A 26,260-nucleotide genomic window follows, 5' to 3' on the forward strand; every position below is an offset into this window, starting at 1 on the left:
CATTTCCCTAGATGTGACATGGCCATGCTTCTCTACCTGTTTTTTATCTTCTTGCCTGGTAATACACTGGAAGCTCAGTATCTTAAACACTCATCTATATTTGTACATATACGCAAATGTATACACTCATGTTCTATAAGTATCAGAAGCCACCAAGATGAAAATACGATGAGGAAGATCATTCAAACTCTTCTTTCCATCCCTTTTCTCGGAGCAAAAATACTTTAACTTGTCAAGCTTGACAAAAACTAGACAGCACTGCAGGTCTTTGGCTCTCAACTCTAAGACTTCTGTCTGCTTAGCACTCGCATTTAACTCAAGCAGCTAGGCCTTCTTTTTATAGAAGCAAAGGTTAACACAGTTTTAAGGCTTTTTCTCTGAGCATAGAAAAGTATGCCAGATTTTCCTGGAATAAAATTTCTGGTCTGACAAACATTACATGTTCCCTTAACACCTGAGCCTCATAGCTGCTGCTTCATCACTGTCAACACTGAATGGAAAGAAAATAGGTACTAAGTGGGTTAGTTCACCATTATCAAAGTAGCACAGAGCCACAGCAACTGATGACATACGCAGATGCATTTGAGATTGACTTATTTTATAATCACAGGGATGCAGAAGGAAAGTATGCAACCAACACTACTGTTTCTATATTTGTATCCTGGGCATTTGAATTTTTGAAACACCATCTAAATTCTTCCAGTTAACTCGAATTTCTCTGCTTATTTATTTCTCTGTCACACTAGCCTCAAATGATATCCTTGTTTGTATTATTCTATAGAACACTATTTTATAATATAGTCTGTGATATATTAGTTCATAATAGCATGGAAGTTGGAACCCAGTTTTTAACAATCTTTGTTCCAATTTATAATGATGTCTTCAAATGGTTTAATAACTATCTCAGGAAGGATTTCAAAATATTTCAGAAGAATTCTGATCAAGTGTGAATTTGAAATATAACCTGCTGTAATAATTAAGTATGTAAGAAATTAGGAAAGAAAAGACATTATTACAAATATTTAAATTTTTCTTACTTTACCTAACTCCCTTATTTATGAGCTGGGGATGGCTTAGTTAGAAAATGACTTGCAACACAAAAATAAACACCTGAGTTCATTTAACCAGTGCCCATCAAGAACAGCCAAGAGCAGCATTGGACTCCTGCAACATAAACAAGGGGTCTCGGAGACAGAAAAACAGTCAATGAACTACAGACACCAAGCCATTTAGTCTCAAAACTAAGTTAGGGAAATGCTTGAAGGAGCCATCTAACACATGTGTGAAGAGGATACCTAACATCCAGGCACATAGACATGCACACATATAAGCATACACACACATGTATGCTTTGACACAGTCACACATATGCTGATATACCTGCTATCCACATGCATATATGCATACACACACAATCTTATTTTGAAATTCTTTAGTCTAAAACCAATGAAAGCAATTTAAATTAGCTTAAAATAAAAATAAATGTACATATGTTATCATTTTCATTTTTGCACAGGATAGATTTAAGAGTTCTAGTTTTGCAATATAAAAAATATTAAGGAATTTGTGTGTCAGTCTTCAGATAGAGGTGTTTTTGATGTTTCCACACGTTAGTTTTTGATGGGTAAAATAGACAACTATTCCATGCCATCAGGACCAAGGTTTCATGATAGCGGACACTTCATTCTCATTAACTGAGCACATTTGTTACAGTAAGAAACCGGAAGTAACTAGATTCTACAGCTGTCCTGCCCTTAGTGACTGAGAGGTAAATTAGGATAGAGGGAGCTTTTTCTCTATCAGGAAAAACAAAAGAGACAAATACAGTGACTGACTTTAGAGTTGGGTTACAGTAGGAAAATAAAGACTAACTCATTCATTCTTCACTTCTAGGCAAAATGAAGATTTTAACATTTTTCTTGCCCAAACTCATTAGGAAGATGCCATTTCAGTTAAGACTTGGAGGAAAGAATATTTTAACTGATACATTAAAACGGACATCAAGAAAGGGCATGATATAATGAAACGATTGCTTTCAATTGTCACATTAAATATTTAAGGATTGTCTCCAGGGGAGAAATAACACCACATAAAAATAACCTGAATCTACTTCCTAACTTAATATTTAACATGTTCTATTAGTTTCATTTTTTTTCTAAAATAGTTTTAATTTTTGTTCTAAACTCCATTGAAGCATGATATCACTCTTCTTTGAATAATGGTGTTCCTATGCAGTAAACCTTTATTAGTGTCTACCCTGTAACAATGAAATCAGATACACCACTACACCTAAAACAGTGCCCTGGTGGTACCAGTGCACCAACACACTTGATTTCCTTCCTGGCCCATTTCTCTAGAGTTCAAATAATGTACTTGTGGACTGAGTGTGTACTTATTGCTACAATCAGACCAGGAAGTCACTGTTTTCTTGATGCACATATGGAAGGATAGTGATGAAGACAGTGAAGGCAGTGATCAGAGCACAGTCCAGTGTACACAGGGAGTGCTGGGGACCGGTAGTTAATAAACTGCTTAGCAAATAGGCATGGCTCACTGCGACTGTTGTCAAAACAAGAAGAAAAAAATTCTGCGGAAAGAGCTGGAACACTAGGTTCTAAAGGGGCCCCCAAGGCAAGATGGATTCCATGTAGAACACCAGCTCTGTTAGAACTCTGCAAAGAGCAGCTTTTCTATATGTAACGTTTCTTTTAAACTTACTGTTCCTAGTTCACAGACTGTTTCAAAACTGTAGCTTTTGTTTTTCATCTTTTGCCTATTATTCTTTCCCTAGTAGCTGCAGATATACTTTAAAGAACAGCTCACTTGTGAGTGGTTTTGTTTGTTTGTTTGTTTGTTTGTTTTGAGAGATAACAGGCTGTTCTTCATATGCCATGTTGTGGATATAAACAAGTTTTTGTTTTTTGTCCCAGGTATAGAATTATGGGACTGATTCAGGTTGTTCACAGCAGCAAATTATTTGTCTCATGCGGGCTATGAGAGGAGCTCTTTGCCAGCTGCAGATACTTTAATTATGAGGACTCTGGAGAGGAAATAAGGGCCAGAGCCCAGAGAGTATTGAGAAAGAAGGTGCTCCCCCCCATCTTCCTGGTTGCTATTGATACAGTTGCATGAGAATTTGGAGATATCCTGAAATGAAGATTCGACTTTCCCCAAAGAACTGGAAAACTGTAACCATCAGGAAGCAACTAAAAAAGAAACTGAGACCTTCTCCCCACTATTCTTTCTCTCCTACCCTATACTGGGGAGTTAGAAAGGATTGGGGAAGAGAAGGGAGGAAGAGATATTAAGAGACCAAAATAAAATAGAGTTAAAAAGTATGAGAATAAGTGGTGTGTCACCTGGCCAGATCATGACTCTAAATATGCAAGAAAATGATCAGGGATGAAGAGCTTCACAGGTTTCTAAACTTCATTTGGGATTCGTGGAATCAGCTCTGGCATGGTCCACTCCTGCAGTTCAGAAGGAACTATTTGAGAATCAGTAGTCTAAGCTCATTCACGTGGTAGAGTTAGACAATGGGATGACCTGGGTAAATTGGTAGGTGATTCCAAGGGACAAGACTGTTTTAACTCATCTTTGTTCCTGATTAATATAAAAATGTACTTACCACAAAGTTTGGAGGGAAATACATGTAAACCTGAAAGATAAAATGCCAAAAGCATAAATGAAGTAGCTCAGAATTATATGTATCTTTGAAATCACACTAATAAAGAATATTATTCAAAAAAATTTCCCCCTTTTTGTTTAAAAAATGGCATTTTGGCTTTTCTTTTAATATGAATAAGACTTTTTTAAAAAAATTCTTTATTAATTACACTTTATTCACTTTGTATCCCCCTGTGGTTCCCTCTCTCCTCCAGTCCCAATCCCTCCCTTCCTCCACCCCCTGCATGCAGGCCCCTGCCCAAGTCCACTGATGGGGAGGTCTTCTTTTCCTTCCTTCTGATCCTAGTCAATTAGGTCTCTTCAGGAGTGGCTGCAGTGTCTTCTTCTGTGGCCTGGTAATGCTGCTTCCCCCCCTCAGGGGGAGGTAATTAAAGAGCAAGCCAATCAGTTCATGTCAGATACAGTCCTTGTTCCTATTACAATGGAACCCACTTGGATACTGAACTGCCAAGGAGATGATCAAGGAACTAAACCCTTTCTAGACGAATAGTTTCTGCTATAACCTGGTAACTCGGCTGTTCTTGTCTAGAAAGGCTCAGACCCTTTGCTGTTGAGCCTCAAGCTAGGACTCCAAAGTCGTTTCCTGAGGGCAAGAATTTCCCTCATATGTCTGTTTTGGACATGCATTCAATAGCCAAATGATGCCTTTTATCACAGCATCTACCAACTCCAGTTCTGGCCTAGAACTTAAGTGCTACCAGAAATGGCTTGTTTTCTTCTCTGGCAAATCTACAAACTCCAGTTCTTGCTGAGAACTCAATGCTACCAGAAATTGCTCTTTTGTTTCTCTAGCAGATTTAAGGCACCGGCCACTTTGAGCTCTAAGACTTTAGCATTTCGGTCACAATTTCTTTTCAAGTGACTGAATTTACCATAATTAAAGCACCAGCATTTTGATAGCTAAGGCTTTTGGTGGCGAGGGGGAAATTTAATGGTGGTAATCTCTTAACCCGAGGCTGCTCTCTTGGCACCTCAGTTTGTTCAAGTTTAACCTTTTTTTCTTGAAATAGGGTTTTATCTTTAACCCTTTTGCCCTGTGATCTTTTCTGCTCCTTCCAGCCCCTTGCCTCACCCCGGGTGGAGCGGCAATCGTGGGAAACGCTGGCTTACTTACCAAGTGTTCTCCCTTTACCATTGGCGCCTTTTGCTTTCCAGGCATTTCAACCTCCACCCGAAAATTCTCTAGTCGCCCTGCCAACTCTGCAATCCTTTCTAAAACGAGTGAACCTTCTGGTAGACTTATTTCATCCTTTTCCTTTTTTTTTTCTCAAACCCCTATACATTCATTGCCAACTTTCCCGATTGTTCAACCATTCTCTCAACCTTCTTTAAAACGGAATGCAGGAAGATGAAGAATGAATATCAGAGAATTCCCTTGGGGAGTAAAGCAGGAAAGAAACCCGTGGAAACAGCCGCAGTAAACCTTTTCCTCACATCCTCAAACAATCTACTCCTGTCTCCATACCCTGCTATCTTCTCTACGGCATTAGAAACCAGATTTTTCATTATTCCAAGCCCAGTGTCTGGGAACCACTTGTTAGTATAGTTTTTAATGATTTACATTTCTTAATATCTCTTCTTTCCTTCTCCACCCCAACCTCTTCTAGCACCCCAACACTGGGCAGGAGAGAAAAAGGGTTATTGGGGAAAAGGGGCTTAGCAGTCCTTCTTTGCTGCTTCCCTCTTGTTCGGGGCATCGGGTTCCTTGGGGCTTCGTTTCAGGGTATCTCCAACTTCTTCTCATCACACCGCATCAACAGCAACCAGGAGCAGCAAGGAGAAGGCACCAGCAACCTTCTTTCTCAGAGCTACCGACACTCTCTGTGCGCTGGAATTTATTCCCTCTCCGGAGTCCTCAGATTTAAACTGTCTTCATCTGGCAAAGAGCCCCTCACAGAGCCGGCATGGGGCAAACAGTCTGCTGCTGTGGACAGTCTAAATCAGTCCCATATCCTACACCTGGGATCGAAACAAAACCACGTTTATATCCAGAATAGTTCCCCTTTTCTGGTTAAAAAAAAAAAAAAAAAAACAGAGAAGGAAGGAAGAGATGTAAAAAACATGTGTAAAATATAGTTAAAAAGTAGCGCTAACCATGCCACAGCCTAACAATTTCTCCATGTTTCCTTCCAGATCACTCCTGTTCCTGGGACACACCCGCTTCTAGTTTTTGTCAATCCCAAAAGTGGCGGGAAGCAAGGAGAACGGTATGCTTTTAAAAGTCATGTCCTTTGTTCTGTATCATAAAAGGGAAAAGATAAATCACACTGCTTTTCAATGAATAGTAATTCTAGTGATGCTAGCTACCACCCGAATGGGACAAACTGAGGCCAATCACAACCATTACCAAGGAAAAGAATTTCTATGCAACTTCTAGGCAAACTGTATTACAGTGACTTTTCTGCCTACGTCTCAGAGTTCATGATATTGTTTTTTCTTGGTGATGCACAGTATGTCTAACAGGAATGAAAAAACAAGCTACATTGCTAGGCACCTCAGTATTTTAGCTGAAAATACTAGATTTTGCTTTTTTGATGGATTAATGATGAAGTCGTACTATGTAACACAAATAGGAGTAGCAAACCATTGAAGAATGTGTTCTAGTTGAAGATGGGAGTCACAAAACCAGTTACACCTGCCTAAACCCTGCTGGGATGTCATTTTAAATCTCCTATGTGCAAAGAAATAAAAGAAAACATTGTCACTGTGGATCAGAGTCCATTGTTGTTTACAACCAATTAGAAGACTTAATGTCCCAATACTAGAGTTTTGAAAATTAATTTTTCCGTTGTCATTTAACTTTTGAATAATTTTGATTAGCTGAAGCTTATTCATGTTTTTCAACAAATTATTATAAACTACCTTTTCCCAACATATATTTATGTTTTACTCTGAGAAGCTTATGACATACTAATAACTCAAAACTTTAAATTTCTACAATATCTAATTAAAGAGATCAGCTGTGTTGCTCATGAAAATAAAAATTAAATAATGCAAAATTACCTTTTCTAACAATCTCCATATAGTACATGTATCTCTGTAATTAAATTGACTTCATAAATAATTAAAGCAAAAAAAATAGTAATAGGTTGTCTTGTGGTATAGTTACAACATTATTTAATGTACAATCAGGATATAGATAGATATCCTCAAATGTTTATCATTTCTTTACAGTGAAGACTTCTTTTCTCTAGCCTCAGAAGTGTACAATATCTCTTGTTACTTAACTGAGTGATAGCACAACAGGACATTTTGCTCCTGTGTAATTGTTCTTCAGTGCCCACTTGTCAGCCTTCCCATAATGATCACAGCTTTTGGGAATGTACAATGTACTCTCACCTCTGAGATCAGCATGTTTAGATTCCACAAGTGTGACCTGCTGTACTTATCTATCTCTGCGTAGCTCATTTTACTCTGCATAGTGATCTCAAGGTCTGTCTATGGGGTGAGAAAATGACAGGCTTCCGTACTGTTCATGGCTAAATGTTTTCCACAGCGAAGCCGTGCCATGTGTACTTTGTATGTTCATAATATGGTAGACATGTTGGTTGCCTCCAGTTCTTGGCTGTGGTGAGCCATTTTGCAGCAGGTGTGGCGGTACAGGTGCGTGTGCACTTAGCAGTTTGAGGTTGGCCAAGGCTGCATAGTGCGTGTTTTCTTAAGCTAACCTGGGCTCTATAGTGAGAGACCTTCTCAACAACAATCAATTTGTCATAGCCACAAAATTAAATAAGCTTCTAAAATATTTTCAATTCAAAAGGCAATATTTATGTAATGAAATTTATAAAACCTTGACTAAAGATCAGTAGGCAACATAAAACATAGCCTGGCTTTTCATGTTCATAGCTTGAAATAATCAATGCTGGTATAATGTAAATTACACAACTGAATCTATAGGTTCAATGTGATTCCAATAAAATATTCTTTACAGACTAGATTTTATATCATCTCACTTAAAGAAAAAGAAAAAGGAGAAAGAAAGACTTAAGTACAACTAAATAGCTAAGGAATTATCCAACCTGAATTCAAAATCTCCTACAACCCTTTAATCAATTCCCATGGAACTTGCATAGACACACATAGGACAATAGAACAGAATAAAGAGTTTAAAAGTAAATTTCTTCCAGGACAGCCAACTGTTTGGACAGAGGTTCAAGGATGTACATTAGAGAAAGGAAGCCTTTCCAATAATCCACTGGGAAAATTAAAGATCCAGTGTAAAAAACCCAAACTAGCTTTTTCACCCTCACCAGTTACAATGATTAACTCAAGACAGACTAAAGACTTAACCACAAATTAAAGTGCTAAAGGAAAATATTTCAATATGTTGGCGTTAGTAAGGAATTTTGAACTAGATTTTTCAAAACACGGGAAATGAAACAATAACATTACGAGTACCTTAAAGACAAAATGTAACCTGGCCACAAACAATTAGATAAGACTTAACTCTACACTGAACACTAAAGACAAAGTCTTAGCAGAAAAAGTATAAAACATGTTTTAAAGGAAAGTACACCTCAACACATTTATTTTAAGATAGCCTAAGTCAGGTAGAGTGGCCCTTAGCTTAATAACATGCGTCCAATTGTTTAATACATATTTTCTTAAAAGCAAGTCAGGTAGAAGTAGTTTGAAGTCATAAGGATATAGTAAGGACAGTGAGGCTTTGTGTGCTCTAATGAATATACTTGAGTCTTTGTTATTTATATGCTCACCTTCGCCATTAATTGATGAAAAATTAAAGAAAAAGAAAAGAAAAAATAAAAACAAATAAAATAATTGACTCAAAAAAAAAAAAAACTCAAATTAAGGGAACTTGAGAGCTGGTTTGGTGATCCCCAAAGGGGAGGCTAGCCGCTACTACACTGTTGACTGGAGACCAGTCTTCCTCAGATAGGCAAGGGTTGCTTCTTTTCTAGTGGGTGCAGACTCAGAAGGAATGAACATGGAGTGGTAAGGGAAGAAGGGGTCTCCCTCGTGGTCAGCTGGGTCAGCAGATTTACCCCTAGAGCATGGGGAAAGTTGCTGGGAAATGCTGTCTCCTGAACACGATACTGATTTTCATCCAAGAACTGACAGTAGCTGCTATTATCTGTAGAGGACCCAACAGAGGAAGATTAAGCCATCCAAAATTCCCAAACAGATGGTGGAGGGTGTCAGGAGACCTACTCCTGAGTAGCTCTTATTAGCTTATAACAGCTATCAGGGGCCATCATCCTTTTGAGGCCTAGTACCTATTAGGTGGCCCAAAGTCCAGCGCATTGTCCATAGCCATGCACAAGTGGAAATCAATGGGTGATTTTACAAAAGCATAAGAAGACCTGAAGGAGGAGGTGGATGCATGGCTGGAAATCACATTATTGATCACAAGGGCTGATTTGAACGGGCCCTTCCCACCTGGCCCATCACCTCTCCAAGTTCATTCCTTCTGAGGCTGTGCTCACAGGGAAGAGGAAAGCCTTGCCTGGCAGAGGAGAACTGCTCTTTAGTCAAGACCACAGGAACAGCTAAGATCCTCGGTTAGAAACACCAAACAAGCCGTCACGGTCACTTAAATTTACTTTTAATCATCAAGGTCAACATGAAAGTGGCAAAGAAAAATGTATGGGCTGAAGATTGCTCAGGGCAACACTGGCTTCACTGATGAATGGAGGGAACAGAAACAGGTGGGGCAATATGACCATGTTTCATTAAACACATGTATAAAACTGTCAAATTATAAAAGGATCTGTCCAATAAAACAGAAAGATGAGTTTAAAGAGATCCGTTCAGAATGCAAAGTTTTCCTGTGAGAGGTTTCTTTCACAGCAGGATTCCCTATATACCTACACTTTCTTTTTTCTTTCTTTTTTTTTTTTTTTTTTTTTTTTTTACTTTGATATGTTGAATAAATGGCAAAATGTCATGGAATTATATAGTCACACAAAGTTTCCTGTAACAGTCAACAGGTGTGAAAATTTTCACACATCAATTCAGACAGCTCCTGCTGGGCACGTCTAAGCTATACTAACATCTTTTATCACTCGGGTTAAAGACCTAAGGTTTAAGGATGGGGGTGGGAGTGCCTGTCAACACACATTTTACAAAACCACATGAAGAATGTTGACACTGAAAGGTTTAAAATACAGTTGCTGTGAAAGTTTGGAGGTGGGAATGAATGTGTGTGAAGACTGAGAAGTCTCTGAAAAAGCACTCTCGTACCGGGTGTTACATAAATAGATGCTCAGCAGGTGAATGAAGTCGAGTTGGGTTCCTGAAAGGGCATCCTGTCACTCTCGCCAAGAGTGTCGTCTAACGGGAAGGTTAAGAGACGAGACGGGCTGTAGGCTCACGGTGAAGATGTTTGAGTGTTTCCATTTCCTCACTTAAGACTTGTGGGTAAGGACATCCAAGGGTGAGAGACACCGCTCCCTTAGAAGGCAAAGGGCTGTTCTAACCTTCCAGTTCTTGGACTAGGAAAGGGAAATGACTGATGACTCTAATATCATTTTTGAGATGCTATGTAATTGAAAATTTACCTGTTAGAACAACTTAGTAGTTTTATGAGCTGAAGATGTTCATACACTTTCTTACTTATACAAATGTATACTATAAAGTATATAATCATACTTTATTATATGTGGGATAATTCTTATCTTTATTTGTTAGGTCCAATAACAATATTGAGATCTGTGAAGAGAAGCCTATATCTGCAGCCATCTATTAAGAGAGTATTTTTAGGAATTTTTACTGAAATAATTTTTAAATATGTATTTAAGTTCTAATTAATGAAATAATGTTTAATGGAGGATTATCAGCTGCCGCATTATGGCGATGTGTGTGGTGTCTCCGACCCTCGAGCTGTTTTATCTTTAAAAGGTCTGTGCACTTTCTTTGCAGGTCCATTCATTCTGTGTACAACTATAAATCTGATATTACTAAGGATGGATTTATAAAAAAATTCTTTAAGTACAAACCTGTATCCTTGTGACATTGAGGATATAACATTTTTGAAATTGGTGTTGTTTTGTACTAAATCCCTTGCCTTCCATATTTTCACATTTATAGAATTTACAGAAAATTCCAGTATCTTCTAAATCCTCGTCAGGTTTACAGCCTTTCTGGAAATGGACCAATGCCAGGGTAAGTAAGCATGAGGATAACTTCATTATCATTGACTAATTCAGTGACCAGTGTGACATGTCAAGAAATGTTACTTAACTTCTGCAGAGAGATCAGTATGTGAAAAAAAAAAAAAAGATGCAGCTACATAAGAGGAGCAGATACAGACCATGTTCTTCAAAATAGCTGGCAACACACTTCATGTTGGCGTTTGTTCTAAATATTGTAGGCACTACTAATAATACTGAACACACACTTACACACATTTACATACACACACAGTCACACACATAGTCACACTCACACACACTCATACGTACACTCACACACATAGAGCATAGCAAGAATGAAAGCTAATAAGCCTTGTTAGAACTGCTGTCTTTTACTTGTTCGGTATTAAGTATAGATTTGTTGCAGTCTGAAAAAAGAAACTAATTAACAAAGACGAGAAATCATAATATGATTTCCTCCTTTATTATCTGCAGAATCTAATGAATACCACTCTCTTATAACATAGTTTATTATTAATAGGTAAGGCAGAGTAGAATAAAATTATATTTTCAATATGAAACATGTACTTTTGATTTCATAAACGTAGACTGAACTAAATTATTATTAATTTGGCTTCATTAGGTTATTAACGTCATCCTCTCGCGGTGACCTCTTTTCTCTCTGCCAGCGTGGCAGTAAACAGTAGACCACAGAAAGCAGAGAAGCTGAATAAGCCTCTGTACCCTCTTAAAAACAAAAGAAAACCAAGTTTAAAGTAAGTCCTGTGGGGTGTTTTCCAAGTATTAGGAGCTAAATACTCAAATGGTTTGTTCTCTCAAATATGAATACATTTTCTATCATGATTATATATGTAAAATCATGTTAATAAAACAATTAGCATAATCTCCTAGAACTGAAGTTGTCTGTTATATACTTTGGTGCTTGCCATCCAGGACAGGTTTCTAAGCACTGAGTGGTTTATGATGAATTTTGACACCATTTGCCATTGTTAGCAGGTTTTCCCTGTAATTTATTTCAGAAGGCTGCAGTGTCCCATTTCATACCCTGACAGCCTGCATTACAGGCAGCAAATCTTGAGCCAAATGACGTCAAGGCCAGGACAAGTCCCGAGGCTGGCTCAGAAGCTCTCTTGAGATGATGCTCTTCTTTGCTGTGGAATATTCTCTGTACGCCACAGAAGTAGCTTATTTTAAAGGATTGAGGAATAATGTATTTAAAAGTTTATCCACTCAACACAACTCCACGCAGGATAACCTAGCCTCTGTGTGCCTTCCATATCTACCCTAAATAGAGAGGAGGAATGATGACCTTCCAGGAAAGTTGCCACGCTAAGGGGGCCTGTGTCCACTAGGCACATTGCTAAGTAGTGTGTCTTTATTCAAATATACTCATCTTCAGTGCTGTTGGTAGTAATGCTAACTGATAATTAGCAATAATACGCTTGTCCTTTATGGGTAAGCACACTGTAATAATGTTGGTTTTATCATATTTTCCCATTTCAGTTATTTCATCTTCTCAGAATAAGTATCACATGCTTAGCTTTCCTCTTCAGATTTTATGTATTCTTATATTCTCTACTCTTTTTTATATTGAATAAATGAAAGTTTATATATATATATATGTGTGTGTGTGTGCGTGTGTGTATGCAATTTTAACATACCTTCACTATAATGAGATATATAGGGAAAAATAGTTATTTCTCTCTACTTCAACCCCCCAGGGAGTATTGTATGCTAGTGTGCCTTACTGAACAATCCCTCATACATACTTATGAAATCATTTATCTATCCATCTACATATGACATTCCAATATGTACATGCTTATATAAACAGATATTTTTATTTATCTTGGAAGATAAACTTTGTTTGCTATACAAGCTTTTATTCTCTCTCAACAGAGAAAAGAGGAGGTCTTTTTTTTCATTTGTGTAGATACTGATATTTCATTTTTTTATAATTTATTTATTTTATGTACATTGGTGTTTTGCCTGTGCATATGGCTGTGTCAGATTTTGGAGTTACAGACAGTTGTGAGCTACCATGTGCTAGGAATTGAACCCATATCCTCTGGAAGAGCAGTCAGTGCTCTTAACCACTGAGCCATCTCTCTAGCCCCAATATTTCAATTTTTTGAGATAAATAACAATCCATAAGTTTATTAGCTGTTTCATTATTGATAACCATTTAGATTGTTTTGTTTTTAAATTATCATACCTTCCCAATCCACTCTCAGAGGATTTTTTTTCCTATGGACGTATGTGTGTGTGTTAAAAGCACATTGAAATAGTTTCATAGAATAAGTCGCAAAAGGTAAAATGGCTTGGATGAGAATATATTCTGTCTTAATGCTATTTCCTCCTAAATTTCTATAAAAAGTTTGCATTAAAATATCATGCAAATAAGAACATATAATGTGTGTTTCCTACAACATTTGAAATTGACTGTCTTGTGCAGCTTACACTTTTCTGTAGTTTGGTAGGCGAGAATGCAGTATTATCATTTCTCTGTGTATGTCTGATCAAGTATGCAATTTTCTCTTCCCTCTACTTGCTTTGCTAACCAAAGCTGTACAGCCTCCTTGTTATATGAAACTGTGGAAGACTGTGGATTTGTTCACTGAACCAGGGGAAAGTGAAGAATATGAGGGTTTCAGAACAGATAGGAGTCAGGAAACTTTTAAACAATCAAAATCCCAGGAGTAGCGCCAGTCCTGGGTGACAGCTCTAAGCAGTTGGGAGCCCCCTACACCAGTACGACGTATTTATCTTGCTATGTGTTGTCGCGTACAGAGTTGGGAATCTCGGCGACAGTTCTATTAAACTATCTAAGTGGATTGTTTCTTCAGAGACAGTGTGAAAGCGAAATTCCTGGTAGTGAAAGGCAGTGCACACCTGCAACAGAGTGACAATCCTAGCCACACACACTGTAAGCGTTCACTGGGAAACTCTTGGTAATGATAACTCTTTCCTCTCTTTATCTGCAGAGTCTCCGTGTAGACATGTGCAAGCAGAAACAGCTAAGCATACCTCCAATTACAAATTTAAATAAGTGATATTTTATTTCCAAAGAGTACTTTTATGTAGCACATCAAATATTCAGTAAAACTGTATTAGAACAATGTATTATAATTTTAAGCAAAAAAATAAAAGAGAAAATTTTCAGGTTATAAAACTACTCTTCCCAGGAAATTTTTTGGGATGGTTTGAAGGGAGTAAAGAAAAAGAACAGATGATTTGATTATATTATAATCTCAAAAAATAAACAGTAAATCGCTTTTTTTTTTTCAAATTGGTCAATGAAACAAGTGTATTAAGCAATGGTCATGTTACATTCTGTTGCGTTAATAGTGGAATTAAAGGAAGCCCAACTCTCACAATCATTCAGTCAAGGGAAGAACACTTATTGGATATTTTTTAATGCTAAATATGCTGCTTACTACTTCAGTACACAATAGAATGGTGAATTCACACATCCACCCTGGGCTGCAGGCGACAATGACAGCATTGAAACCAGCAAATAGATTACTTTCATATCGTCTTTCAGCACTCCTGTGTCCCTTTGCCTACATCGGTCCTTCATCCTCTTTAGGTTTCAGCTCTAAAGCTTTAGATCTTACCCACAGTTACACACCCACACACATGCGCACGCACACACACATGCATGCTTGCACACATGCGTACATACATGCATGTGTACATACACACACATACATTTTTTTTTTACTTTCTGATTTTGTTTGTGACCTAATATTAAGCAAACAACTTTATGTATAACTATACATAAAACTATATTTATATTAAATGTATATTTAAGATATAAATGTATTTAAGATACATTTATATTAAGTGAGCTCCCAAACTGATTTGCATAATGGCTGTATCGTTTTGCTTCCCCACCGGCAGTGAATAACGTTTTTCCTTTCCTCATTCTCTCCTCAACTTTTGCTGTCCAATGCCTTGGGGAGAGCTATTCTAACCAGGTGAAGGTGCTGTTTCCCATCCTAGCTGTAGAGCATCAAACCTCATAACCTGGGCAAATCAGAGAGAGTGACAGCAGAAAACGTCGTGTCTATTTTTATGCATATTTCTGAGTGCTTTGTACAAAGAGGCTGAACTTACCAAAGTGGTGGTTTCCGCATCCAGTTCAGCAAAAATATCATTGCGACTAGTGGTGGCTTGTGTTTGGTGGTTACGGTTATATTCATACTTCTAAACGGTGCTGGAGGCCCAGAGATTTGGAAACAATGTCACGTTCCCAGTAGATGCCAGAAAGCACGCGGTAACTATTCAGGAGGCAGGGGCCAGAGGATTATCCAAGTTCGAAGCCAACCTGGAATTCGTAGCGAGTTTCAGGCTGGCTAGGGCTACCTAGCAAGACCCTGTCACAAAATCGCCACAAACAAAGGGCAGCAGGCTGAGTGGATGGCACTGAAGCCACATGACTGTCTTCACGTATCTTGCGCTGTGGTTTGAACGTCTTCTAAGCTTCCCCTGCAGGCAGCGCAGGGATGCACCGAGTCAGAAACCCTTTCCTGCCTGTGTGTGTCACAGATGGGACAGAACGACAGACTCCTTCCTGTCATTGTTTTTCAATTGTTACAAAATAAGCACTTTTAATTCCATAGGCTACTATATTACTGAGAGGGAGCAGACCTTAATGATCGTGGTGTCTTTTTTCCAAAGACTCAAGTACAAAAGGAAAACCCCATGAGCGCAGTCTTTGGTCAAATGCCTGCCATTTTTGCACAGATAGTACAGATGGTATTTGTTTGATTAACCTATCAAACTATTATCAGTCTTATTCCCCAGCCAAATAAGGAGCAAACGAAAGACGTTTCAAACATGGACCTTTTCTCATGTACACTGCTAACCTTTACAGGAAACATGAATTCTTTCATTTTCTCAATTACCTTTACTCCTCTTTTTTTGTTTATTTAAATGTACCATCTCATAAATATTAATGTACTCACTGAGAATTGTTCAGATTTGTTCTTTGTGATTTCAGTGTGTAGTTTTCTCTTTTTTTCCACGTACTATTTTATAATAACTAATCCTATGCTTAATGAATCCTCATATTTTCTACTTTGTAAGAAATCCTTATCTCTAAGACTGGACCATAAAAAAATTCTTTCTTTACCATTTATCCACTGCTAAAATGTTAATAGTGATTAGTTATGCAGAATGCTGTGCTTCATTATGGCAATCTCACATTCATACCCTCGTCACCACAGTCCCTGTTTCCCACTGGTCACTTTCTCCCTGTCTTAATACACTTTTAATTTTTAATATTTAATCTTTTAAAAAAACTTTATTGTTCCTTTCCTAGAAGTACTTTAAAAAAATAGATGAAGCAGGAACTAAACATATCTTTTATAGATTTAAATCAAATAGCTTCTCCAAAAGCTGTTCATTAGGCTCCTGTTTAATCAGGGTGTTTTATGAGTTAGAATATTCATAACCATGTCCACACTGTGTCTCAGTGGTTGCCTGCGAAACACTTCCTCTGCTCTATCCCAAAGGAAGCTGTGAGTGGGCTGTGCTGCCACTGTCTATTTCTCTGCTCTATAGATGACTTGTGTCTCCTTCGACCCCTGGTTCTAGCTAAGCTGTCCTTCCTAAATGTCAATCCCTTTGCAGCTTTCCTCTTTCAGCACATTGCTTTTCCAAGCTGTAGAATCTCTCAGTTAATCTAATAAATATCGTTTGTGATTTATGAACTTCAGCTGAATCACCTTCCTGGTCTATTTCCTTCCCAGTAGATTAACGTGTGTGTATGTTCTCACTTCAAGAATTTTCTCTCTTGGTTCTGATTATCATTTTTGAGGCATGTGCTGTTTGAGTGTTTTATAAAACACTAGACTAGACTAGACTCTTTCCTGATGATGAATAGAATTAACTTAATAGAAGATTACTAAGAAATCTATTAGTTGGTTTTAAAATGGGTTATAGGATGAATGCTGCTCTCTGGCCTTCATAAAATAAGGTTATCTTTCTTCTACACTATTAAAATAAACATCTATGACTTGTCCTATATACTCCCCACTGGAGACTTTTACCTACATCAAATCTATCTCAAAATTTTTTGTGTATGTGTGAAACAGTTTATTGTCTCTTGACTCTAAAATACAAAAAGGCACAAATGGCTTGTTAACAGATCACCATTAAAATTTTAATTAAAATGTGTTTTATGAATTGAAATGAAATACTGTCATCAGAACAAAATGACAGCACAGACTGGGAAAGGATCTTCACCAACCTTATATCTGACGAGAGGCTAAAATCCAGAACATATAAAGAACTCAAGAAGTTAAACACCAACAAACCAAGTAATCCAATTAAAAAATGGCATACAGAACTACACAGAGAATTCTCAATACAGGAATATTGAATGGCAGAGAAACACTTAAAGAAATGCTCTACATCCTTAGTAATCGGGGAAACGCAAATCAAAACTCCCCAGAGATTCTACCTCACACTCATTAGAATGGCTAAGATAAAAAACTCAAGTGACAACACATGCTGCAGAGGATGTGGAGAAAGGGGAACCCTCCTCTATTGCTGGTGGGAATATAAACTTTTACAGCCACTTTGGAAATCAATCTGGTGCTTTCTCAGATTATTAAGAATAGTGCTAACTCAAGTTCCAGCTATACTACTCCTAGGCATATATCCAAAAAATGCTCAAGTACACAAGGACATTTGCTCAACCATGTTCATAGGAGTTCTATGCGTAATATCCAGAATCCAGAAACAACCTAGATGTCCTTCAATAGAGGAAAATATAATATTCTTAAATAGGGAAATTCTGCTTTACAATGCTCATCATAAATAAGAATAGAGGAACATATCTTGGAGATTTTGTTTTATATACTAGGACTAAATATAAGACAAATATTTTAAAATATAACTTAACAGTCAGTCTATAGACTGATATTTCCAAATATCAGACATGCTTTTGTAAGTGAAACCTTGAGATATTTTTCTATTAACAGCTTACCATTGATGTAACAGATTCCACACATTTTGTGATTTCTTAACTTAAAATTTCATTTTATGTAACAAACATCAGAGAGTACGACCTCTTACATGTGTCGCTGTTATTGCACCATGTCAGAGGTGATGCTGTCACATCACAAATGTTTCTCAAAACTCACAGAGTACTTATCAAAATCCACCCCATCTCTCCTACAACTGTCCCAAGCATGCACAAGCCTGTAAATCCCTACAGGCAGTGTGAAGTTTTCATCCCACTACTCCACAGGAGTAACTATAAAATATGACACAGGCAGAGCTGAAACTCCTCTACAATTAAATGTATAGGCACATTCCTGGCTTTGCCCTGTGTACTGGATGAACTTCATTTAGTTTTAATTGTTTATATCCAACATAAAGGTTTACAGATTAGTAAAAGTAAGAAAACATGGAATACACTTATAATGAGTATCACTAATGTGTTTGCGTTACACATGAGTTTCTTCACTGGGGGTCTTACAGATTTCAGTCACTATGTTGTTCATCAAATGATTCGGCACAACAGGTGTTGAACAATCTGAATGTTTATTAGCTTGATAGTTAAACCATTCTGATAGCAATTTATCCAGATTTCAAAAACTGTCTAAAAATAAAGTATTCTGCCAGACATATTTACATGATTATGTATTTAAGCATTAATATTGTACACATATGTATACATGCACACATTTTACAGGAATATACACGTTAAAAAATCGCATTCCCTGCTTTTCTGTTCTCATCATAAAATATCATAACCAAAGGCAAATCCAAGAAGAAAGAGTCATTTAAGTTTGCATTTTCAGAGGAAGAGTCTGTTATTGTGTGCAGGAAGAAAAGAAACTTGAAGCTGAGAGATCACATCTTTAAGTGAGAAAAGTAGGAGAGAAAGAGAGTTGGAAATCGGGTGAGGTTATAAACTCTCAATTTCAAGTGATGTACTTCCATGGGCAAAGCTCCATCTCCCAAAAGTTCTTCAATGTTCCCTGATAGCACTGTGAACTTGAGACCAGAAGTCCAAGGAACATATGAGGAACATTTCTCATACCAAGCTCTGTAAGAAGTATCAACATGTACTGCAAAACTTAACAGTTCATTTTTTGCCAATGGAAAATTTAAATTAAAGAAAGTCTCTCCTAACATCGTGGAAGAGAGGGCAAAGGGTTGTCAGAAACAGAATATCAGGGAGATTGCTGCAAGGGTATGTTTTCTTTCACCTCAGGAGACACACCCAGAGAATCTCACAAGTCTGCCCAAACATGAGCTGACCTAAGACAAGAACAATAGATATGCCGAAAAGGGTGGGAAAGAACACATGCCTCAGCTCTACTTAGAATTAACTAAAGAATGCTGAGAATGGGAGAAGTAAGCCTTCCCTAGGGACGAGGTTGTACAATACCAAATATATGAAAACCTATATTCAAGTACATTATACAGACTAATCAAGTTATATTTAGGAATACATACATATATATGCATATATATATATATATATTCCATTAGTTTTAGAGAGAAGGATGAGGTATATATGGGAGGCCCTTGAGGGAGGAAAGGGAATGGCGATATTTTGTAATTATATCATAATCTCAAAACAAAAGAAGCAATTCCCTTCTTATATTATTCTGGGAACCAAGAATTTTTCTGTGGATTGAATATGGCTTTCAACGCAAAGGTTATTTTGGTTTTTTTTTGTTGTTGTTGTTGTAAGTGGAATGAGAGTGGGATATAAATAGTTTGATACCGATGAAAAATGCTGAAGAACTTCAAAAAGATCAAGCAATGACATTTTCTTTTTTATTTAAATATTTACTTTTTAATATTAGTTACAGTTTATTAACCAGCTGTATCCTGCTCCCTCATTCCCTCCCAATCCCACCCTCCCTCCCTCATTTCCTCCCTGCCCCTTTCAAAGTCCACTGATAGGGGAGGTCCTCCTCCCCTTTAATCTGACCCTAGCTTATCAGGTATCTTCAGGCCTGGCTGCAAAGTCCTCCTCTGTGGCCTAGCAAGGCTGCTCCTCCCTCGGGGGTGGGGGTGGGGTCAAAGAGCTAGCCATTGAGTTCATGTCAGAAATTGTCCCTCTTCTCCATAACTAGGGAAACCACTTGGATACTGAGCTACCATTTTCTTTTTCTTTTCTTTTCTGCTTTTTTTATATTAGTATTTTTTTATTTTTAAATAATTTTATACATTCACTTGTATCTCAGCCATAGCCCACTCCCTCTTTCCCTCCCAATCCTCCCCTTCCTCCTTCATCTCCTCCCTGCCCCCTTCCTAGTCCACTGAGAGGGAGTTTCCTCCTCTCCTTCCATCTGGCTCTAGCTTATCAGGTATCTTCAGGATGGTTGCAATGTCCTTATCTGTGGCCTAGCAAGGCTGCTCCTCCCTTTGGGGGGAGGGGAAGCTCATGAGTTCAGAAACAATTCCTGTCCCCCTTACTAGGGAACCCACTGGATTCTGAGCTACCATGGGCTCTGTCTGAGCAGGGGTTGTAGGTTGGTGCTTGGTTGGATAAACAGTCTCATAGAAGATCCCTGTGCTCAGGTATATTTGGACCTTGTGGGGCTCCCTGTCCCCTCTAGGATAAATTAATTCCTCCTTCCTTCATATGATTTCCTACACTCTATGGAAGGCTTGTTTATGGGTCTTAGCATCTGCTTTGATACACTGCTAGGTAGAGTCTTTCAGGTGCCTTCTGTGGTAGGCTACTGTCCTGTTAATTGTTTTCTCCTATTTCCAATGTCCATTTCCTTTGTCTTTCTAGATGAGGATTGATCATCTTACTCCTGCACCTCTTTCTTGTTTATTTTCTTTAGGTGTACATATTTTAGTATGTTTATCCTATCTTATAGGTCTTTAAAAATGAGTATATACCATTTGTGTCTTTCTGCTTTTGGGATACCTCACTCAGGATGAGTTTTTTCTAGATCCCAACATTTGCCTGCAAAATTCATGACTTCCTTGGTTTTAATTGCTGAGTAGTATTCCATTGTGTGAAAGTACCACAATTTCTGTATCCATTCTTCCGTTGATGGACATCTGGGTTGTTTCCAGGTTCTGGATATTACAAATAAGGCTGCTACAAACATGGTTGAGCAAATGTCCTTATTGTGTACTTGAGACTCTTTTGGGCATATGCCTAGGAGTGGTTTAGCTGGATCTTGAGGTAGCACTATTCCTAATTGCCTGAGAAAGAGTCAGATTGATTTCCATAGTGGTTGTACCAGTTGACATTCCCACCAGCAATGGAGGAGGGTTCCCCTTTCTCCACAGCCTCTCCAGCATGCGTTATCTCTTGAGTTTTTTGATCTTAGCCATTCTGATTGGTGTAAGGTGAAATCTCAGGGTTGTTTTGATTTGCATCTCTCTGATGGCTAGGGATATTGAACATCTCCTTATGTGTTTCTTTGCCATTCTATATTATTCTACAGAGAATTCTTGGTTTAGTTCCATACCCCATTTTTTAATTGGGTTACTTGGATTATTGCCTTTTAACTTCTTTAGTTCTTTATATATTCCAGATGTCAGCCCTCTGTCAGATGTTGGGTTGGTGAAGATCCTTGCCCAATCTTTAGGCTATTGTTTTGTTTTAACGACAGTGTCTTTGGCTTAACAGAAGCTTTCAGTTTCATGAGGTCCCATTTATTGATTGTTGCTCTTAGGACCTGTGCTGTTGGTGTTCTGTTCAGGAAGTTGTCTCCTGTGCCAATGAGTTCTAGGCTGTTCCCCACTTTTTCTTCTAACTGATTTGGAATATCTGGTTTTATATTGACGTCTTTGATCCACTTGGACTTTAGTTTTGTGCAGGGTGATAAATATGGATCTATTTTCATTTTTCTGCATGTAGACAACCAGTTGAACCAGCACCATTTATTGAAGATGATGTCTTTTTTTCCATTGAATGGTTTTGGCTTCTTTGTCAAAAATCAAGTATTCATAGGTGTGTGGGTTTATTTATGGGTCTTCTGTTCAGTTCCATTGATCCACCTTTCTGTTTCTATGCCAGTACCAAGCCGTTTTCATTATTATTGCTCTATAGTACAACTTGAGATCAGGAATGGAGATACCTCCAGAGGATCTGTTGTTGTACAGGATTGTTTTGGAAGTTCTGGGTTTTTTTGTTTCTCCATATGAAGCAGAGAATCTTTTTTTCAAGGTCTGTAAAGAATTGTGTTGGTATTTTGATGGGAATTGCATTGAATCTGTAGATTGTTTTTGGCAGAATGGCCATTTTCACTTTGTTAATTCTACTGATCCATGAGCACAGGAGATCTTTCCATCTTCTGATATCTTCTTCGATTTCTTTCTTCAGAGATTTGAAGGTTTTGTTTTGTTGTTTTTTTTTTTTTTTTCAAACAGGTCTTTCACCTGCTTGGTTAGAGTCACCCCAAGGTATTTTATGTTATTAGTGGCTATTGTGAAGGGTGTTGTTTCTCAAATTTCTTTCTTGGCCCTTTTGTCTTGGGTATACAGAAGGGCTTCTGATTTTTTTTTTGAGTTAATTTTGTATTCTTCCACTTTGCTGAAGGTGTTTATCAGCTGAAGGAGTTCTCTGGTTAAATTTTTGGGGTCACTCAGGTATACTATCATATCATCTGTGAATAGTGAATGACTTCTTCCTTTCTGATTTGTATTCCCTTGATCTCCCTTTAATTGTTTTATTGCTCAAGCTAGGACTTTAAGTACTATGTTGAAGAGATATGGAGACAATGGGCAGCCTTGCCTTGTCCCTGATTTCAATGGGATTGATTTAAATTTCTCTCTGTTGAGTTTGATGTTGGCTATAGGCTTGCTGTATATTGCTTTTACTATGTTTAGGTATGTTCCTTGTAACCCTGATCTCTCCAAGACTTTAAACATGAATGGGTGTTGGATTTTTTTTCAAGTGCTTTTTAGGCATCTAGGGAGATGACCATGTGGTTTTTCTCCTTCAGTTTGTTTATATGGTGATTACATTGATGGATATCCGTATATTGAACCACAATTGCATGCCTGGGATGAAACTTACTTGGTCATGGTGGTTGATATCTTTTATGTGTTCTTGGTTTCGGTTTGCAAGTATTTTATTGAGTATCTTTGCATAAATGTTCAAAAGAGATAGGTCTGAAGTTCTCTTTTTTTTGTTGGATCTTTGTGTGGTTTAGATATTAATGTGACTGTGGTTTCATAGAATGAGTTTGGTAATGTTCCTTCTGTTTCTATTTTGTGGAATAATTTGGAGAGCATTGGAGTTAGCACTTCTTTGAAGGTCTGGTAAAATTCTGCACTGAAACCATCTGGCCCTCGGCCTTTTATGGAAGAGATGCTGTTGATGGCTGCTTCAATTTCCTTGGGGGACATAGGGCTGTTCAATCTTTCTACTTGGTCTTGACTTAATTTTGATAGATGGAATCTATCAAGAAAATTGTCCATTTCTTTTAGATTTTCGAAATTTGTGGCATATAGGCTTTTGTAGTACGACCTAATGATTGTTTGGATTTCCTCATTGTCTATAGTTATGTCTCCCTTTTCATTTCTGATTTTGCTGATTTGGATAGTTTCTCTCTGCCATTTAATTAGTTTGGCTAAGGGTTTGTCTATCTTGTTAATTTTCTCAAAGAACCAGCTCTTGGTTTCATTGATTCTTTGAATTGTTTTATTTGTTGTTTCTAATTGGTTGATTTCAGCCCTGAGTTTGATTATTTCCAGCCATCTGCTCCTTTTGGGTGTTTCTGCTTCTTTTTTATTTTTTCTTTCTAGGGCTTTCAGTTGTGCCATTAAGTTGTTTGTATGAGATGTTACAAATTTCTTCTTAAAGGCACTTGATTTATATTGGTTGTGTTCTTTCGCCGACCCCTGGCCATTTGGTTATCCATAGTGTTTACTGTTTGTTCCTGGATCTGCAGATCAGACTGGTCTTTCTCTGGTGTCTGGAGAATTCTTCAGGAAAATGGGGGAGGTCCAGTGGTTTCAGTGTGTGCATTGGTGATTCAGCTATACCTGTAGGAGGAAAGTTCGCAGGCACAGAAGGGCAAATGCGGGGTAGCGATTGAGCATGTGCTTGTAGGTGTGTCCTAAGGGACAGGGTGTTGGAGAATGAAGAGGCCTTCAGTGTGTGAGGGGGTGCCTTGCAGGCACTGAAGGTGTTGCAGGCGCTTAAGGGATTGCAAGCGCTGTTGAAGATTCTGGGCACGTATTGTTTTTGCACGTCTGTTAGGCTTTGGTGGCTGTTCAGCTGGTTATCTGCCACTGAGGGGTTGGATGGCCCATACAATCACTGGCCGGGCAGCCCTGTGTAGTCAGTGCTGCCACTTGCAGACTTGGGATCTGGGAAGGATTGTACTACAGATCTGAGTCTCTGTGGCTGGCACTCTTTGGGCATGTGCTCTGGCAGGGTGGAGTTTCTGGTGGTGTGTGCACTCCGGCGGGACCCAGTGGTGATGGTGCGGGGGCGGGGGGGGTGTGTTCCGAGGGTCCAGAGCTCAGCGAGAGGGCACTAGGTGGGGTGTGGGCTCCTCTGAGTGGTGGCGTTCAGCGGGTGGTTACAGCTCTCCACTGCGGCTTCGGGATCTGGAGCTCTGCCTCTGCTGTCTTGGGCCCCAGGCACGGAGCTTTGAGGATTTGGGATCCAGGAAGGATTGTATTGCAGAACTGAGTCTGAGTCTCTGTGGTTGGCGCTCCGTGGTTGGGCCTGTGCTCTGGCGCTGGCCTTGGGTGTGCTCCTCCGGTGTGGTAGGGTTTCCAGAGGTGTGTGTGCTACAGCTAGGTGGGATTTCCTATGATGGGTACACTCAGGTGGGACAGGTTTCCGGAGGTGGCCCCAGAGGGATGTAGTTCCGCTGAGCTTCTTGTGGCGGGATCGTGTCCCACAGGATGGGGGGAGGGGTGACACTCCATGGGTCTGGAGCTTAGCAAGGAGCTTGGGAAGGGGGCCCTAGGCAGGTCCCAGGGTATGGGCTCCTTTGACATGTGTCCAAGGGATGTTGTTCAGCGGGTGGTTACAGCTGTCCTAGCTGTCCGCTGAGGTAAGGGGCCCAGAGCACTGCCTCTGCTTTCTTAGTCCTCAGACTGTGAGCTTTGCACTCAGCTGCCTGGTGCTGTGTGCACGCTTCCCCCTTGCAGGAGGCCTGGACAAGGGAAGTGCCCCACTTCTTTCCCAGAGAAGTCCTTGCCCGATCTAAATCTACAAGCACTCCATGCTTCTATGGTGTCCCCTCTCCTTTAGAAAGCCCCAAAGTCCAAATTCCAGTTTTGATTGTCTCTCCACTCACCAATTTCAGAGATTCATGTCCTCTGCCTCTCCAAAACAGTACGCTCTGCTCGCTGCCATCTTGGAACCCAACCATTTTCTATTTAATGATTTGAATAGAAATTTGTATTATCTAATTATTTAAATCCATAAAGTCTGGAAATTCATTTACATGTAGGTAAATCACTGGACATTTACAGTATTATCTCATAAATTCAGTAATGTTTATATTGCTGATAAGTTTTTTTTTTCTGTGGTGGTGAATTGAAATCAGATTTTGGTAGAACAGGTGGCCTTAGCAAAGACATTGTTCTTACTAATGTGCAGTTTGTGTAAATTTTTAGATGCCGTGAATTTGTAGATGTGTAACCAAGGGTACACTCACCTAATAGAAGCAATAATCTGTCCACCTAAGTAAGAGTGTCATTATCAGGCTGTGTAAGCTGCTTGTGCATGAATGTGTACAAATACTTTAGTCATTTTCTTCTGACCCTGTGGTTATTATTCCAGAATTTCCAGATATTTCACTCACTCACACATTCTCTGAGTATACTTATTTCCCCTTTTCCTTCTTTAATATTTCTTTTATTCTTCGATCATATACCCCTCATCTTAACCCAATAACCTGTTAATCATTTCTCCACATAGCTCCTCAGTTTGCTAAATAATTAACTTTTGCACAAACTCCAACTCTCGATTCTAATATGTTTACTTTTAGTAAGATATGTTTCTTTTCCACATAATGTACTTTCACTATTCTCAAAAAAAAATTTTTTTTGAGGTTGTTTGGAGCTTTGTCTTCCTAGTGTAAGTCCAGAAAATATTTGAAGACAAGAATTACATCTTGTGAAAACTAGCTCAGTTTCCATCACATTGTCATGATCCATAAATGTATGTTACATAGGTGAATGGGTGCACATGTTAGATGGTTTTAGAGTCCCTTTCTGATTGACAATATATGGATTTCATAATTGTTTGTAAATAAATATTGTTTAAATACTCATTAGTACCTTCCAGGGGTGGGATGGAGCTTCTATAGTACAATTATAAACTCTGTTGCATATGTGCATCACTAAACATGGTATGGAAAACCAATAATAAGTTCAATAACTTTCTTTTTAGGCAATTTATATGCAGTTTTTATCAATTGACCTTAGCAAAATAAGTTTATATTTTTCCCAAGAAAATATGAATTTATTTCTTTTCAAAATGCTTTCTTATA

The 26,260-nt window shown here is 38.4% G+C and overlaps 1 protein-coding gene across 11 annotated transcripts in view; it reads left to right on the top strand.

Annotated features, from left to right (window-relative positions):
- Positions 1 to 26,260, top strand: part of Dgkb (diacylglycerol kinase beta) — a 696,100-nt gene that overhangs the window by 269,632 nt on the left and 400,208 nt on the right. For all 11 annotated transcript variants that reach the window (XM_060367267.1, XM_060367311.1, XM_060367280.1 and 8 more), the window contains 2 exons: positions 5,821 to 5,894; positions 10,735 to 10,809. In XM_060367267.1, coding sequence (XP_060223250.1) covers positions 5,821 to 5,894; positions 10,735 to 10,809 — 149 coding nt within the window. The remainder of the gene's footprint in view (positions 1 to 5,820; positions 5,895 to 10,734; positions 10,810 to 26,260) is intronic.

The sequence above is a fragment of the Meriones unguiculatus genome, chromosome 1 (genome assembly GCF_030254825.1).
Source record: "Meriones unguiculatus strain TT.TT164.6M chromosome 1, Bangor_MerUng_6.1, whole genome shotgun sequence".
Classification (NCBI taxonomy): domain Eukaryota; kingdom Metazoa; phylum Chordata; class Mammalia; order Rodentia; family Muridae; genus Meriones; species Meriones unguiculatus.